The sequence below is a fragment of the Theropithecus gelada genome, chromosome 2, assembly GCF_003255815.1.
Source record: "Theropithecus gelada isolate Dixy chromosome 2, Tgel_1.0, whole genome shotgun sequence".
Taxonomy (NCBI): Eukaryota; Metazoa; Chordata; class Mammalia; order Primates; family Cercopithecidae; genus Theropithecus; species Theropithecus gelada.
The window spans coordinates 42,949,346-42,966,751 of record NC_037669.1 but is presented as its reverse complement, the minus strand read 5'-3'; the positions used below and the strand labels follow the sequence as shown (position 1 = coordinate 42,966,751).

The window sequence follows — 17,406 nt, the reverse complement described above, 5'->3', positions numbered from 1 at the left end:
CTGGAGAAGCCAGGCAGCTGGGCCAAGTGCTACACTCTGCATGCCTGCTCCCTCTGCCTCCCTGCAGAAGGAACCACCCCAGAGCAAAACAAATGTTCTGAGGGTTGCAGAAGAAGCCTGGCCTTGCCATCAACTTCACACTGCTCTCAGAGAGGGACCACAGTTAAGGATGTGTTAACGCCTATTTCTCTGCTCATGTCAACTAGGGTTGTACTCTTTCCTAAGCAATGGAAATAAGTGGCTTTCATACACCAGCAGTTCATCTCTGCACAACGTCCTTAGACACCTTCCTCGATACCTCACGGTTTGCCCACCTAGGCTTGAGTGTGATGTTTTCAAAACTCACAGCTTATCTGTGGCCAGGGAGGCTGTGTGGTTCTCATAACACAACATGAGAAACGAGGCACCTGCCTAACTCTCCTCCCTCTAGGCTGAGCTGTGTCTCCCCAGTGTTTTCTCCTGTTGGTGACCATTACCCACAGCCTGGCTGGATCATCATCTCAGAATTCTGAACATATTCTGGCTCCAGGGGTCCACATATCCACTATCCCTGAATCAGAAAGAGTATTTTAGTAGCTGGGTAACTGATGATGTAGCTAAATACTAAGACTGACTCAAAGAATCCCCTAAAACTCCCTCTGCAGTGGCATGATCATAGCTCACTGCACCCTCTAACTCCTGGGCTCAAGCAATCCTCCCCCATCAGCCTCCTGAGTAGCTGGGACCACAGGTGTGTGCCACTATGTCCGGCTAATAATTTTTTTCTTTTTGGTAGAGATGAGGTCTTGCTGTGTTGCCCAGGCTGGCTTCCAACTCCTGGGCTCAAGCGATCCTCCCTCTTCAACCTCCCAAAGCACCGGAATTACAGGCATGAGCCAGCATGCCCAGGCAGGACTTTGAATGTGTTCTCACCAGAGAACATAGCTAGAATGGCCAGACACACAAAGGATGTTCCACAAAGCAGAGTGGCATAGAAGCGAGGGAAAAGTAAGTTAAAAAAAAAGCCAGCAGCAGTTACAGAAGCAGAGAGAAGAAACCCAGGAAGCTGGACTTCACTGAATAATATACAAGGACACACACAGAGAGAAAAATAAATAGTGGTTTCAGTGGACAATAAACTTGATTGCAAAGACAGTTTCCACCTATGAGTCATGTGACCTTGGGCAAGTCACTCACCCTCACTGAGGCCCCTTGCTGGAAGATGTGAACATCACAGGGCTCTTTAGAGAACTAAATGAGATGAGAGGTTTTAGCACAAAACTGGAGCTGAGTAACTGTCATCTTCCTACCAAGTCTTCCTGGTGATGGGAGCCACTGTGCCTCTGGCCTCTCCATTCCTAGGGGCACCTGGATATCTTTCCAATTGTTTTAAGTCCCTAGCACAAGGCCTCACATACAGCAAGGACACAATAAATGCTCACTAGACCACTGATTTTTTTTTTTTTTTTTTTTGCTAACCCATTTTAGGATGCAGCAAATAATACAGGAAGAATAAATTTGAATTCAAATTTACTTGAAGCCCTGGAACGTTCTATAAAAGTCATTCTGCTCATTTCCCAGACTGCTCCAGTGGCCTGTTCCAGTAATATTTGTCTACTTTAAAAGTCCTTTTTTTTCTGCCTAATTGATCTCCCCAGTGTCAGTGTACATTCACCACAGATTAATCTTACATGTCCTCCTCGCTCATTACATCACTTCCCTGCACAAAACCTTCCAATTTCATTGAATATAGGCGAAAATCCAGCTCCATATTCAATGCCCATATGTTACCTATTTCATTTTTGAATCTTTCTTTCTTACAAAACTCTTCATTGTACACCTGTTAGGGTCTAGATTTTTTATTCTCCCAGGAACAAGACAGTCGGAGATTTCTGCACAGGAAGGAAGTTGGGCCGTCTGCCTTCTCAGACATCTTGCTGAGTGCAGCAGCAACATGGTGCAGTGGCTGGAAGCATGGGCTCGGGACGCCTGGGTTTGAGTCCCGATTCCCCATGTGGTCGTGCATTTCCTTCACCGAGTCACAGTTGTCTCTGTGTCTCACTTTCCTCATCTGCAGCCGCCTCATGTGGTTGTTGAGAAGATTCAATGAGATAATACAAGGGAAGTATCAATAACACTCAAAATGTATTAGCTATTTTTGTTACTAGGACTAGGAGGTGCTCTATTTCTGCCCACATTTCTGGAACACTCGCTGTTCTCTCCTGGTCCCCACTTGGTGCCTTCCAGTCCCCTTGCTGAGGCTGCCCATCCCTCACCTCCTGGAGACCCCCAGACTCACCCATCCCTTAAGGCAAATCAAACCTCACCTCTCTAGGCAGCCTTTTCAAACCACCTTTGCTTGGGGTGAGCTCTTAATTCTCCAAGTTTCTGTAGCACTTTTGTGCCACTTTGGGGGCATCTATTAGTTAACGAGACAAAGGTTTTTGAACAACTACATACAAACACTCTCTGGAGTTAGAATCTGTGAAGTCAAACGAGGCGAAACACCTGGTCTCGGCCTATGGAGAAGATAAGAACACAGCCTCCCCCCTCCCCACCGCCATCTGCATGCTTGGGGCCACTCAGCTGGCGTGACATGCTCTTCTGTGTGTTCAGCTCTGCTGCCAGGAATCATCACGGCAGCTTCTCAGCGTAGGTTGTATGTGAGCTTGCACTCAGAGGAGAGTAAGATTTCAACAGACGTCCTGGGATGGGGAACCGGAGGCAAGGCAAAGAAAGATGTGGCCCAAGAAATGGAGCACATTTCCTTCTAACTGGAAGGCAGGATGCACAGAAAGGAGAAGACATGAGAGAAAAGGCTGAATGAGTTGGCCAGGATCACTTTGGGAAAGGCTTGAAATGCCTGAGAAATCAGGACTGTATTCAGGAAGTGATGGAGACCTCCCGAGGGTTTCTAAGTAAGAAAGCAATCCGCAACCCAGTTGCATCTCTCAAAGCAGAAATGATGAGCTATGAGGGAATGCTGTGGTCGGGAGACAAGTCAGCAGCCTTTGGCAACCAGTTAGCATGGCCCATTAGAGTGTGGACAGGACTGGTGGGCAGGGAGAGGATGAAGGGCGCATGAGGAAGATGCCTGATGATGCCTCAGTAAAGAGATGTTGGGGTGGGGGGCGGGGAAAGAGCCTGGCCCCTGGGGAAAGGTCTTAATGCAAAGTTCACAGTCTGCCAGATGGAAAGATACTGAATTTTCAGACATGCATTTGAGACACAAGTGAAAAAATCCAGATGGAGATGTGAAGCAAGCCATCTGACATGTGACACTGGCACTTAGGGGAAGGACTCGGGCTCCACAGAGTTATGTTTTGTTGAAGCTATGGACAGAGATGCGGTCATTGGAGGGCAAACCGTAATAAGACAAACCCTTGCTCCAATGTGTTAACAGGAAAGCGGAACCTTGGGAGCACCCCCATCTAGCCAGTGGGAGGAACATGGTGCAGGGCAGCTGTAGGGAAGAGAGGGGATCCGTCATCTTTGTCTGTGAGTGCTCTGTGGGGTACAAGGCTTCTTCCGCACAGCCCATTTGTTCCTCACCACAGCCCAGTGAGGTGGGCAGGGTTGGCATTATCATCTCCATTTTACAGATGGAAAAATGGAGGCTCTAAGGCTAAGGAACTTGGACCAAGATCTCCCAGCTGGTTAGCAAGAACCAGCACTAGAGCCTGGTCTGTACAAATCTGTCGTCATGACGGTTCTATTTCATGGTGTTTATACCCAGACATGGCCGAGGTCCACCAAAGACTGGCAAAGCTCAAAGGCTCAGTGCAGATGTCAATAACTGGCAAGGCTGGGAAGAGGCAGATGGAGACAGGGCTCATTCTAACGGTTGCTCTGAGATAGGGGGCAGCGTGCCTGCTAATGAGGATGTCAATTAGCAGGAGTAGATGGGACAGACACGATGAGTCACCAGACGTCAATGACAGCAAAAAAGAGGCAGCCCTAAGTTTGGAAATGGCAAAGGCTGTGCATCCCTGACCTGGCATGCCTTCCTTCCTAATGATATCATCAGGTTGAACACCTCCCAAGAAATCTGTAGAGGAGGAAGATTTTTGACCCTTGCCAGAGACAAAGCCAGCCAAAAAGGCTCAAAGATGACAGAGATGAAGAGGAGACAGAAGGACCTAATCCAGCTGTGTTTCAGCAGCGAGGAGGAGGTGAGCTTTGATTTCTGGGGAACAGCAGCCCATTTATCAGTCCCACCTCTTCTCTGTGTGTGAAGACAAAAAGCAATTGACACCTGTGGTCACTCAACCCCTCTAGCCCGGTCCCCAGTTTCTGGTGAGCTGCCCCTGCAGAGTAAGCCCTAGCCTCTATGGGCCTCCTACATGGGTGATGCCTGCAGTGGCCAGGGCCCTTCCCCCTTTATAGCTGGGAAAGGGCTAGAACTTTCCAGAAGATGCTTTTCTAGGAAATGAAAGGGAAAATAAAACAAAACAAACCCAAGCAAGAAAATACACAAACAAAGAAATGAGTTTACACAACCCAGATGTCTTAGGCCAAGGCAGCCAACACCTGGTCACAACTTGACTTGCCCAGCTTTGTAGACAACGCCCCCGACTTTTCTGTAATGTTGAGGGAATTGGAATGGGTAACTTTTATATTTCTAGACCTGGGCCAGGCAGGAGAAGCTGAAATTCATTTTTTCTTTTTTTTAGAGACAGGATCTCACTCTGTTGTGCAGAGCATGGCACAATCATAGCTCACTGCTGCCTTAAACTCCTGGGCTCAAGTGATCCTCCTACCTCAGCCTCCCAAGTAGCTAGCATTGACTACAGGTGTATGCCATTGCACCCAGCTAATTTTTAAAATTTTTTGTAGACATGGGGTCTCACTGTGCTGCCCGGGCTGGTATTGCCTCAAGTGATCCTCCTGCCTTGGCCTCCCAAAGCACTGGGATTACAGGCGTGAGCCACCATGCCCTGCCGGAACCTGGTATTCTGAACACGAGTGGTCTTTGCAGTTAACCTTATAACCTGTCCCACAAATGTCCTTCTCACTATGCTTCTGGCCTTAATAACAAATGCTCTGAATTCCTTTAAAAGACAGAGAACCATCACTCTTAATATAGAGCTTAAAATAAAACATACCCATCAGGAGTGATGAGCCACAAGCCTATTCATTCATTGGCAAATACCGGGTATCTAATGTGAGCTTGGCCCTGTGCTATGTGCTAAAGAAAATAGACATGAACACGACTCCCGTGCCCAAGAAACTCACATATCATAATTAGTTTCAAGTGCTGAACAAAGTGATCTGGAACAAAAGCAAAGATGAACGTATCTGGCTGTGCGTGACAGGGACAAGCTCTGTGGCAGTGTGGGAGGGGGCCTGGAAGAATACTGAGTTTGGCAGTGGATGCAGCATTGGCTGAGAATGGCCCACGAGATGCACCAAGACTGGCACCAAGTCCTCTTCTGCTTCAGTGGGTCTGGCCAGGATAACTTGTGATCTGATTTGGGGCTGAGCTATTTACCTTCCACAGCACAGAATTCAGGAAGTTGAGCTGAGCAGATTTCTAAGTGTATGCGGGTGCAGGCAGAGAAAATACTGTGGGTAATTAATTCTTTTCTCCAGGCTAAATAATCTCAAAATATGGTATCTATTGAGGTCCCAAAAATGTGAAGCGAAACTTCCCTGGAGTGATGTATGTGTGCCCCAAGACCAAATGTCTCCAGGCAAGTTACTAAAAATTCATTAGTGAGAAGCAAGCAGGACCTCAGTGTCACCCCAGAATGAGGTCAAAAGAGAAAGCATTGGCTTTCTGCAGCCCCATCTTACAGCTGGCGAGCAGGGCCATCGCCATGCCCAGGTGCTGCCACTTAAACTTTTTAAGTTGACTTTGAGCTAATCACCACTTAATTTGATCCACAAAGATCATGATGCAGTTTCAGGACCTCAGGTCTCCCTTAATGGGGCTTTGGCCACACCACTGAGATGGCTCCTCTCGATCATCTTTCATGAAAGATGTATGGATTTTTCCACACTCCCTAGAGGAGCCAGCAGCTGTTTTTATGTTGCCATCAAAACAAGATACTTCTGCTACTTGGGGTAAGTGCAAAAATGGACAAACAGAAATCGAGAAGAATTAGAAGCAGGATCCCAGAGAGGTATTTGCACACCCATGTTCATTGCAGCATGATTCACAGCATCCAAGAAAGCTGGAAGCAACTCATCAACAGATGAGTATGTGAAGAAAATATGGTACGTACATACAGTGGAATATAATTCAGCCCTAAAAAAAGAAGGAAATCCTATGACATGCTACATGGATGAACCTTGAGGATATAATGCAAAATAAGCCAGTCACAGAAGGACAAATACTACAGATTCCACTCATAGGAGTAACTTAAAATAGTCAAAATCATAGAAATAGGCCTGGCCAGATGGCACACCCCTGAAGTCCCAGCTACTCAGGAGGCTAAGATGGGAGGATCGCTTGAGCCCAGGAGTTCAAGTCCAACCTGGGCAACATAGTGAGACCCTGTCTCTAAAACAGACAGACTATATAGACATATATAATCATAGAAACAGAAAGTAGAAAGGCAGTTTATCAAGGGCAGGGGTGGGATGAGAAGGCAGAATTCATATTTAGTGGGTATAGAATTTCAGGTTTGCAAAACGAAAAAGTTCTAGAGAAAGGTTGCACAACAGTGTAAATATACTCAACACTACTGAACTGTACATTTAGAAATGGCTAAGATAGTCAATGTAATGTTACATGTTTTTTACCACAATGAAAAAATAAGACACAAGGCAGAGAACAAAAAAGCCTGGCAGGGTGGGGGAACACAGAGGTACCAGGGAGCATTTGGTGACTGACCCTTGGCCCTTCTGGATGAGGTCTGTCCCCCCTCCCAGCTCTCTTCTCCCCTGCAACACTCCATGTTCCCCTTTTACCTCTCTGCCCCATCCCAGCTGCTCCTACTTCTCTGAAGTCCCATTTCCTTAGTGGCTTCTCTTCCTCCTCCTGTGGAGGTAGGCATCCTTAGGACACGTGTCTCCATTCTGCCTACTCCTTCCTGGGAGAATGCCTGCATTCCCAGGTGTCTCACTCCCCATCCAGACCCACCTCCTCCTCTGGTTTCCACCATTCTTCTCACCCCACAGGAACCACAGAGCCTGGGAAGCCTGGACAGGCCATCAACTCTGTGAGCCCCCTTTATGCTTCTGGTCCACCCCTAAGGTCATCGCACCCTCTTCTTTGCCATTGGGCTCCCCAACAGCTGCCTCAGCTCACTTCAGAGCCCAGCCCTCAAAATTCCGGACTCATGATGTTCTGACCTTGGTCCCTGGTCCCCTGACAATGCCACATGTGCATCTTGCTGGTGTCCTATTTCATCACTGGCCTTTGGCAGGTGTCAAACTCTCCTGGTCCTAGCAACTTGGTGGAGTTCTCAACCTTCACAGAGAACAGGTCTCTGAGCTCCAAGCAAAGCTTCGATTCAGCAACGGCCCAGGCAGCTGGGTCAGCCATCCTCACCATTTCAAAACCTGTCCCCACCCCACCCCCGGCACGCTTCCTCTGCCAAGTCCAAGAGTGACCCAGCCCTGCCAGGCAATGGTGCCTCACTTACGGCGTGGCCTCGCAGCTGAGTTGCAGCCTTCTGGAAATGCGGCATCATCCTCTTGCACATGCTGCACCCTGGTCACAGGCAGGAGAGAGACCACATCTGGTTACAGGGATGGCTGAGCCCTTCCACTCTGCCCTGCCTCCCCATGGCCATCCTCTACCCAACAAGAGCTTATCCAGCCTTGAGAAGCTCAGGACTATTCCAGACCCTGGGAACACAAAAGGAACAGGAGGTGGGAGTCCCGGTCCCCAAAGAGCTTACAGTATCAGTAGTGCAAAACAAGGCACTGCCCAGAAACCACTCATAAATGTTGGACTGAAGAAACAAACATGACACGATGGGAGAAGAGCAGAGCCTAGAATGCTTCAGTGCTGATAATAAATTCAACAGAAATTCAGAAAACCAGAACAGGTGTCAAGAAAGCAACTGCTGCGTGTGCAGCGAAAAGCCACCCCCACTGCCCAGGCAGGGCTGCAAATGAGCCAGAGTCAAACGCCATCATGAAGAAAAACGTGTGACCACGAATACAATCACTTTTGGAATGTCCATGCCTCCTTTCTCTTTCATTAACAAGGATAATTAAGCAATGACCAGAGGCAGGCTGACCGTGAACAGTGCTGGCTCTGGCCCGTGGGAAGAGTGACGGGCCAAGAATCGGGATGCCACGCGGACTCTGATCTTCGCTCAACTTGCTGAAGGCCTTGGAGAAGTCACTCCCTCTCCCTGGGCTGTTTCTTCTGGCAGATGAGGGGGGCTGGACCACACAACCTCAGGCCCCTTCCAGCTCTGATAGCAAAGGGTTCTGTCTGCGATGGCCTTGGCTCAGCCCTCTGGGGCTCTGTGATCTACCATGGTCACACTCCTCTCCTAGTGGTGAAGACCCGCAGCCTTGATAGGGGGCCTTGAACTCCTGGGCTCAAGCGACCAGGAAGGCCAGGTCCCAAACATCCACTAAAACATCAGAGTGACCTTAAACTCCTTCCCTTAAACCAGAGCAGACCATGTTTCAGCACTGATCCCACAGGACATGAGCAGTTTCTTCAGACAGCAGGGATTCTGAAGTGCCAGGCTATTACCCTTTCTGACCACCTCTCTGCTACAAAACAAGGCTTCAGATGCATCTGAAGACCACAGAACCAAAGCTGCCTGGAACCATGTGTCAGGCTGATCTCAGCTTGGCACAGCGGGCACACGGTCCATGTGGCGACAGGCAGCCTAGCTCCAATCCATGCTTAGCTGACGCCTAGACAGGCTGTGAAACCAGAAGGCCAACATTCCTTCTGGGTCACCAGAACCTCCCCAGCACCAACCCTATCGGACAAGATGCAGACACAGGACATTTGGCCATGAGGCTCCAAAAATGCCCCACAGCCCCCTCCTGACATTCCTGACAGGTGGACTCACACACACCCCAGTACGTGAACCCTGGGCTTAAGTTCTGCCATCAGTCCTGGCAGGAGAGAAGGGGCTGTTTCGAGGCCAGCCTGCAGTGGGAGCCTGCCGAATCTGCCCTCAGAAGGTAAGAGGCACCTCTCCCCGGGACCTGCCACCTCAATGCGACCACCACCAGCAGCATGAAGGAAGGAATATGACACTTGTCAGGGGCATTGTTCCCACTGTGGGGATTCAGAGAGAGGAGAACAGAAGCAGGAACAATGCTCTGGGAGAAATGCACCGGGTAGAAAAACAGGAGGCTGCAGGTGGTGCAGAGGAAGGAGCTCAGCTCTGGGAAGAACGAGGCCAAGACCGAGGTCTGCATCTCCCCATAACTCCTGCTGGCTGGGTGATCCTGGGCAAGTGGCTTGGCTTGGCTTCCCTATCTGTGCAGTGGGGATAGGTGCCCCGCAGGTGTTAGATAGAGCTGGGGAACATTCAGTGCCTGCAGAGACATCTTAGTTCAACGCCAGGCCTGAGAACGTGCTTCCCGGTCCGTGGTGGGGGAAACACTTCCAGTGAGGGAAGAGGATGTCGCTCCACTCCCCAGGAAGGAAAATAAGGAGGGGACACCTGCAGCCTTTCACTCATTCTTCGCTCAGTGACTTGAGTCTGACGCCCACTGGGCCACACTCATCTATCAAGAACTTTATTTACTATCTGTCTCCACAGTGGGGCCTCTCTCTTCCTGTGCTGCCTGTTTGCAGCCTGCAGCAACAACACCCTGAAACGGGGATAAGTCGGCCAGCTGTCCCAGTGGGCAGGGCCAGCGGTGCTGGGTGGAGGTTATTGGTGGGGGAAAGGTGATGGAGGAGGAGTAGGAAACCACAGGCCAAGCCAGTTTCCAATTTAACTTTACCAAAAATAGAGCTGGCCCTGTGATTCCTGAGTTTATCTTCTAGCTGATTCCACTGGGAGGCAGGGGGAGAGGTAAGACTAACTATCACTCTCAAACCCCAAAAGTCAGAGTAGTCAGCCTTTCTATATCATTAATTCAGAAAGGAAACCTGGGGAGCCAGGTTCCTTGTCACCACCAAAGGTTCCCACTGCCTTTGGGCCCATTCACCCCACATGTGACCAAAGGGTCACAGAGTCCTAACAGACGTCCCAGTTAGGGAACTGCTGTGTATCCCAGGAATCAGCTGAATGTTGATGCCATGAAGACTTGATTAGACTAGTGTGCTAAAAGCACAAGCTTGTTTCATTTTGTGAAAAAACATACACATGTGCATAATCAAAAAAAGAGTCCTGAGGTTCCTTGGGATCTAGGAGTCCAACCAATCTGACCCTCTACCAAAAGTTTAACTTAACCTCCGAGTTTTCTCCTCCCTCCCCGACCACCAATAAGCTTTGTGACTCTGTGAGGTACCTAACTTCCCCTGCCCCAGCTTTCTCTTCTGTAAAGATGATAACTGTGCTCGCATCTCTGTTGTGAAGGGTGAGAGGAGCACACTGCCACACAGCCTGGGTGCGTGGCGGGAGAGGGCACAGCATGCAGGTGCAAACTGCCAGTGCACCGCTTCTAAATGACTAATGGCATCACACTGAGACCTGCCTGGTTACACCTGGATGCTGTCTTGTGGCACGTGCTGCATGTTGACATACACTCCGTTTTACAGCTTCATTTAACCAATGTGTTGAGTTCCGAAGGACTTTAAGATACACCAAAGGAGGCCCATCCTCTAGGAGCTGTGTGGACAAGGATAATTCCTAAAGCAATTCACAGCTGGGTAGCTAATAATATTCCTCCAAGAAGAAACAAAAAGGGGTGAAACCAACTAATGAACATCAATAAAGAGGGTTAAAGTAGCTACCATTCAGGGCAGAGCTGGATCTATAGCAGGTAAGACACCAGGGCCTTCTCCCAAAGGCGAGCACAGCCCTGGGGCCAGCGAGGAGGCCTGGGGAGGAGGCTGAGACTGGAGGACACCCAGCAATCAAAACAGGGCTGGGAGGGCTGGACACGGTGGCTCACGCCTATAATTCCAGCATTCTGGGAAGCCGAGGTGGGTGGATCACCTGAGGTCAGGAGTTCGAGACCAGCCTGGCCAACATGGCAAAACCCCATCTCTACAAAAAATTAAAAAATTAGCTGGGCGTCATGGGCACCTGTAGTCCCAGCTACTTGGGAGGCTGAGGTAGGAGAATCATTTGAACCCGGGGGGCGGAGGTTGCAGTGAGCTGAGATGGTACCACTGCATTCCAGCCTGGGCAACAGAGCAAGGCTCTGTCTCAAAAAACAAACAAACAAACAAACAAAAAACAGGCTGGGGAAAGGCTGCTGTTATGGCGAATAAATTACTGGCTCAAGTCAGGCAGAACCACCAGAGTGCCACAGAGGGGCATCCGGCAGGGGGCGTCGTCCCCAGGGCACAGATGGGGAGAACCTTTGCTTAAATAACTCAGGAAGTGGGATTCGAGATGGGCTTTCATGAGCAAAGAGAACTCTGGTTTGCATGACAAACCAGAGCCTATGACACCCTCCTGGGCCACACACACACCTGGGCACACCTGCCTTGCATCATATACAGCCCCTCTGTCACCACAGCCTTCAGGGAGACAATGATGCTGCTGGCTTCATGAAGGGCTGATGCAGCTCACAGAGGGGCAGCACAAAGGGCCTTGCCAGGCTCAAACCCAGGATTATTTTCAGTCTGTGAGTTGGGACCCATTAGAATGTGGAGGTGCCAGACAGTGAATATTTGAGGCTCTGCAGGTCACACTGTCTCTGTTACAAGTACTCAACTCTGCTGGTATAGATCGTGAGCACCCACAGACATCACATCAATGTATGGCCATGGCTGGGTTCTAATAAACCTTTACAAAAAGAGGCAGCTGGCCCGTCGGCCATAATTTGGTGACCCCTTGTCAGAGAGTTATGAAGCAGTAGGAATAACCAATAATTTTTAAATAAAACAGAACAGAAAATAGTAGGCATTACATCTGGTAAACAACAGATGGCAATAGTAAGGGCAAGAGTGGTTTTGCAAAACTTTTGTTCCAGCTTATTTGCATATAATTTATACATACTTCTAATACTGAGTTGCAATATAAAACGTTTTTAATTCTGTGAAATTCAATCAAAAAATTTGAAAGCCACTACTGTGATCCAGTCCCTTCTCTTACAGATGTGGAAACGGAGACCTAGCGAGGTGAAGGACTTGGTCAAGTTCACCCGGCTTGCTGGTGGCACAGCTGGGATTCAAAGTCACATGTTCGGGCTGTCATCTGAAAGATCCTCCTGCCATTTCCACATCCTCCTGCCTCATATAGGGACTGAGCCCAAATCCTGGAACCCATTTCTCTCTGCTCCTGGTTCCCCAATCCTCCCAGGTAGCACCTGCAGAGGATGCCAGCAGAGGATGCAGGAGTCAGAGCTAGACGAGCTGCTGCCCCCAGAGGTAGGCCAGGCTCTGGACCATGACGCCATGCCTGAGGGGTGGAGAACAGCCACAGGGTGACGGGCACTGAGGCATGGCACCACCAGCAGGAAACGGGACATGGCTGGGGAAGGTGGAGCTGACCAGACAGGGTGGAGCTCTGGATAAAGAGGGTAGAAGGACACAGATTCTAGTGGAGACAGAGTGCAGGGCGGACAGCAGGAGGGGAGGAGCCAGATGAAAAGGCAAAGATGAAGGAAAAGAGGAGCAGATGGAGAGATGAGTTTCAGCATTCTAAGCAAGGCACCGGGCTAGTCCCCCCAACTCCGCCCGCAGCCCCTACCCGCCTCCTTCCCACAAAGAGACTAAACAACTAGCTCTGGCCCAAGGGAGAAAGTTTACTCACACGGGGCATAAAACATGATGAGGAGCGGTTTCTCTTCCTTCTTCAGGAGCCGTCTGAAGTCCTGAGGCACAAAAAGAGAATACCAGCAGCTCACACACAACACAATAACAGGATGAGACCCCCTCCCTGACCCTTCTGCACACAGTGGGGTGAAGGGTAGGGATGGGGAGGGGAGCAGGAATGAGCACTTCAGAAAGCACATGCTGGCAGCTGATTTGCAGGTGGGGGCAGAGCCGCGGCAGGTCAGGAGCTGGAAGAACCACAGAGATGGTCTATTTGAGACCACCATCGCCCTCGTGTATTACAGATGGGAAAACTGAGGCCTCAAGCTAACAAATGGCTTTGGCCACCTGGTGAGAGGGAGTCGTGAGGTCCAGGCTGCTGGCTTTCCTTTCAGTTCCACCTGAACAGTTCAAAGATGGCAAAGAGCGGCTTTTGTCCCATGGGGTTGTTGAATAGGCTGCCCCTTCCTGTGACTTACACAGCGGTTTTGTTGTGGTGCGGATGGCTGTTTTCATGTGTGCCCGACTTGGCCAGATGGGGATCCGCTCACTGTGGGAATAGGGGTTAACCCATACCCACTAATCTCTTGCTAATCTCTTCCCAGGCTCCAGCTCTGCCACCACCATCCTTGTCCCCAGGAGTCCACGGAGCACACAGGGCAGAAGGAGGGGGCCTGCTCCACCCTCCAGGAGGTTACAGGCAAAATGGATTTGTAAAACCCTTAGAACAGTGCCGGGCATGTTATTAAGCAATACATAATGATTTGTTAGATACATACAATAAAGGCAAAAAGACAAACGGCCACACAGTGCTCATGTAAAGACTTGAGTGTGTGAACAGGGTAGAGAGACTTTTCTTCCAACGAGAGCCAATGATGGATGGGAAAAAGCAGCTCTACCAAGGACTGCAGTGATGCACGATGATAAGAGCATATTTTGATTAAAGTAAGCTGCTCAACCACATTTTACAGAAGAAAACGAGAGGGTTTTCTCTTTTGAATAATAAGGAAAATAAGAAAATTTCAAAATGCAGCTTTCTGGCAGCAAGAAGGCATTAGGTAAATAAATGATGGCACATTCAGCACAATGGGATACTACTGCTTCATTAAAGCTGATAAAGAGGAGTGTTTAATGTCACAATCAGATGTGCACGGTGCACTAAAGCGGGGGGAAGCAAGTTACAAAACAGCATATAAAATGTAATGACATCTTTGTGAGTAAAAACATTATGTACACATTACCTTGAAAGCCTGGAAGACTACAAAAATATCAGCAGGCATCTCTCTCAATGTAAAGGTATGGGGTGATTTATTTTTTTTCTTTATGCTGAAGGTGTATTTTCTAAATTTTCAACAATGTGCATTAACTTAAAATTTTTCAGTTAGATTAAAAAAAGTTTAAATTTTTGTGGATATCCAAAACACTAGAATAATTTCTGGAAAAGTTTACCCTCGTTTCCATAACTAGAGAGAGGGTTAAGGCACTCATTTTCAAACAAATTTTGTTTGCACTAATTTCCAAACAAAATTAGTAACCAAGATATTTAACCCTAACTAGAGGTACAGGATGCAAACGCTTCTAAAATTGTCTTCTGGAATTTCTGGAGATAAAAGCTAGTAAAAGATCCGAGAAGAGATTTTTATTGAGCCTATAGCAATTTGGTTTCATATCCTGAGTAGTAACAGATATTACATTCAAAGATGCTTAATTACCTTCACAAAGTATGAAATTTCAAGCCTACAAATGGAATCAGCCATTCAAACTTGAATTTGGAATTTTTCATTACTTATGTGGACATTCTATTAGCAGACAACCAGCTATACTTCTTATTTCCATAGGAGAGAAAAGAGCACAAAGCGGAATGAGAGGATTCGCTACAGGTGTGAAAGAAATATTTCCGCTTGATATTCCTACAGTTACAGAAGAACAACCTGAGGAAGGTTAGGACGTTGTATCTGGGGGAGGAAGGCACCAGGCAATCACTTTCCAGAGGAACTCTCAACATTCATCCTCACAGGAGCAGCTCTCCGTTTAGGCTGTTGGTATTTCCATGGTTCTAGGCACATGTGCCATTCTCTCCTGGCACTTGCCCCTCTTATGTTTTTTTTTTTTTTTTTTGAGAAGGAGTCTCGCCCTGTCACCCAGACTGGAGGCAATGGCATGATCTTGGCTAACTGCAACCTCCGCCTCTCAGATTCAAGCAATTCTCCTGCCTCAGTCTCCCAAGTAGCTGGGATTACAGGCACGTGCCATCACGCCTGGCTAATTTTTTGTATCTTTAGTAGAGACGGGGTTTCACCATGTTGGCCAGGCTGGTCTCGAATTCCTGACCTTGTGATCCACCCTCCTCGGCCTCCCAAAGTGCTGGGATTACAGGCGTGAGCCACTGTGCCCGGCCTTAAAGATGTCTTTTTAAAAAACATGTGGGCCCAGCGTGGTGGCTATCACTATGTTGCCCAAGCTGGTCTTGAACTCCTGGCCTCAAGCAATCCTCCTACCTTAGCCTCCCAAAGTGCTGGTATTACAGGCATGGGCCTCTGTAACTTGCCTATTGACTGTACTCTTAATGCTTGTTGGCGCAAAAGAAAATGATGCCTTTTTTTTAGCCTTCTGGAGGAAGATAAAAAGTATCATCATTGTAGGCCAACCAAGTGGATCAGTGGTGATTCAAATTAAGGGCTGGGCACAACATTTTCTGGGATACAAAGAGCCAGTATTGTCATCTTGAAGATATCTTTTTTTTGTTGTTGAGACAGAGTCTCACTCTGCCACCCAGGCTGGGGTGCAGTAGCATGATCTTGGTTCACTACAGCCTCTGCCTCTGGAGTTCAAGCAATTCTCGTACCTTGGCCTCCCAAGTAGCTGGGATTACAGGCATACGCCACCATGCCCGGTTAATTTTTGTAATTTAGTAGACGTGGGGTTTCACTATGTTGGTCCGGCTGGTCTTGAACTCCTGACCTCAAGTGATCCACCCGTCTCCACCTCCCAAAGTACTGAGATTATAGGCGTGAGTAAAAAATTAAAAACTAGCCAGGCATGGTGGCATGCGCCTGTAGTCCCACTTACTTAGGAGGCTGAAGCAGGAGGATTGCTTGAGCCCAGGAATTCAAGGTTACAGTGAGCTATGATCACAACACTGTACTCCTCCAACCTGGGTGACAGAGCCAGACCCTGTCTCTAAAAACAACAACAAAAAAGAGCCAACAATTTTAAAGGAAAAGGGAGAGGAGGAAGAGAAAGATGAAAGCTATGTTTTATTTTATCGAGATAGGAATGAACCTTCTCCCTCCATCTACAGAAAGCACTGCTTGACTCACAGACCATCTAGACAATCACAGAGAAATTCTTGCCCATCCTAAGTGAAGGCATCATACAAACACGGATGCACATGGCTAAAGATGCACATTCAGGTCAGGTGGGCAGGCTGTGGACGGAGGGGCAATGTGTGTCACAGCTTTTGCATTCTTTATGTTTTTTAGAGATGGGGTCTCACTATGTTGACCAGGCTACCCTTGAACTCCTAGGCTCAAGCGATCCTCCTGCCTCAGCCTCCTGAGTAGCTAGGACCACAAGCACCTGCCACCACAACCGGCCTGTCATAGCTTTTGTTAAATACTTAAGAACTAACAAAGACTATAATCTAGATCTACCCTTCTACCTCCACCCCTGGCCAAATTTGGAAATCAAAGCATAAGAGGGTAAATAATTGGTTGAAAGCTATAGGATGATCCAGAATTGTAGAGATCTGCCTCAAGTCTCTGGAAATCTAACCTAAATGTCTAAGGTTATTCTTTAAAAAAAACAAAACAAAACAAAACAAAACAAAAAACAAGATGTAAAGCCAATCCTAGCAACATCTGGATTACACAATAGAGAGAGAACATTTAAACCTATATTAATGTATGGAAAATCTAAACGTGTTCAAATACATTAAATAAGGAAGGTGAAGAATGGAGAAAATTCTCAGGCAACATGTGATCACCACTGGTTACAAGATGGAGCTAGGAAGGGGAGTCAAATATTAGGGTCCTGGCCTAGCTTCCCTAGAGGAAAGTACAAGTGATCCTGGAATAGTCCCATTTCTCAGTTCGTTGGGCTCCTTTCCTTGGGAGGCCCTAGTACTAGGGAAGATTCCAGCACCCATCAGAACTGACAGGAATACATTACCTTTTCACTGTCAAGGTGGACAACATCTTTGGCTCCAGGATCTTCCTCCCACAGTGGGGGCCCTTTTGGATCCTTCAAAAAAGCCACTATAGACTGAGGAAAAAAAGAGAGAAGAGAAAATGCATTTTAGCCCTGAAAAGAGGGAGGTGGGGGAACCAGGAACCTGTCCTGTTTCCCTGCCTGGAGACCTGGGCACACCAGGTGCTGGGTTCAGGACTGCATGTGGCATGAGCTTTGAGGGTGTGTTATTTCCACTGTCCACTGACATCATGGATAAGTGCCCCAAAAATGCACCTCCACCACTCCCATCAGGCTTTTTCAATCACAAGACACCTTGCCCACTCCAGTCAGGTGGTCCATGCCTACTATGCATCTTCATAGACAAAAAAAAGAAAATTTGAGACAATGAGTTGGCTTATTCAAACCAGAGACATACTAGTGCTTCT

The 17,406-nt window shown here is 48.1% G+C and overlaps 1 protein-coding gene across 1 annotated transcript in view; it reads right to left on the bottom strand.

Moving 5' to 3' along the window:
* The window catches only part of PDIA5 (protein disulfide isomerase family A member 5), a 92,713-nt gene that overhangs the window by 35,521 nt on the left and 39,786 nt on the right, over positions 1-17,406 (bottom strand). The window contains exons 6-8 of the mRNA XM_025376001.1: positions 16,961-17,053; positions 12,789-12,849; positions 7,572-7,639 (exon numbers count right to left, since the gene is read on the bottom strand). Coding sequence (XP_025231786.1) covers positions 7,572-7,639; positions 12,789-12,849; positions 16,961-17,053 — 222 coding nt within the window. The remainder of the gene's footprint in view (positions 1-7,571; positions 7,640-12,788; positions 12,850-16,960; positions 17,054-17,406) is intronic.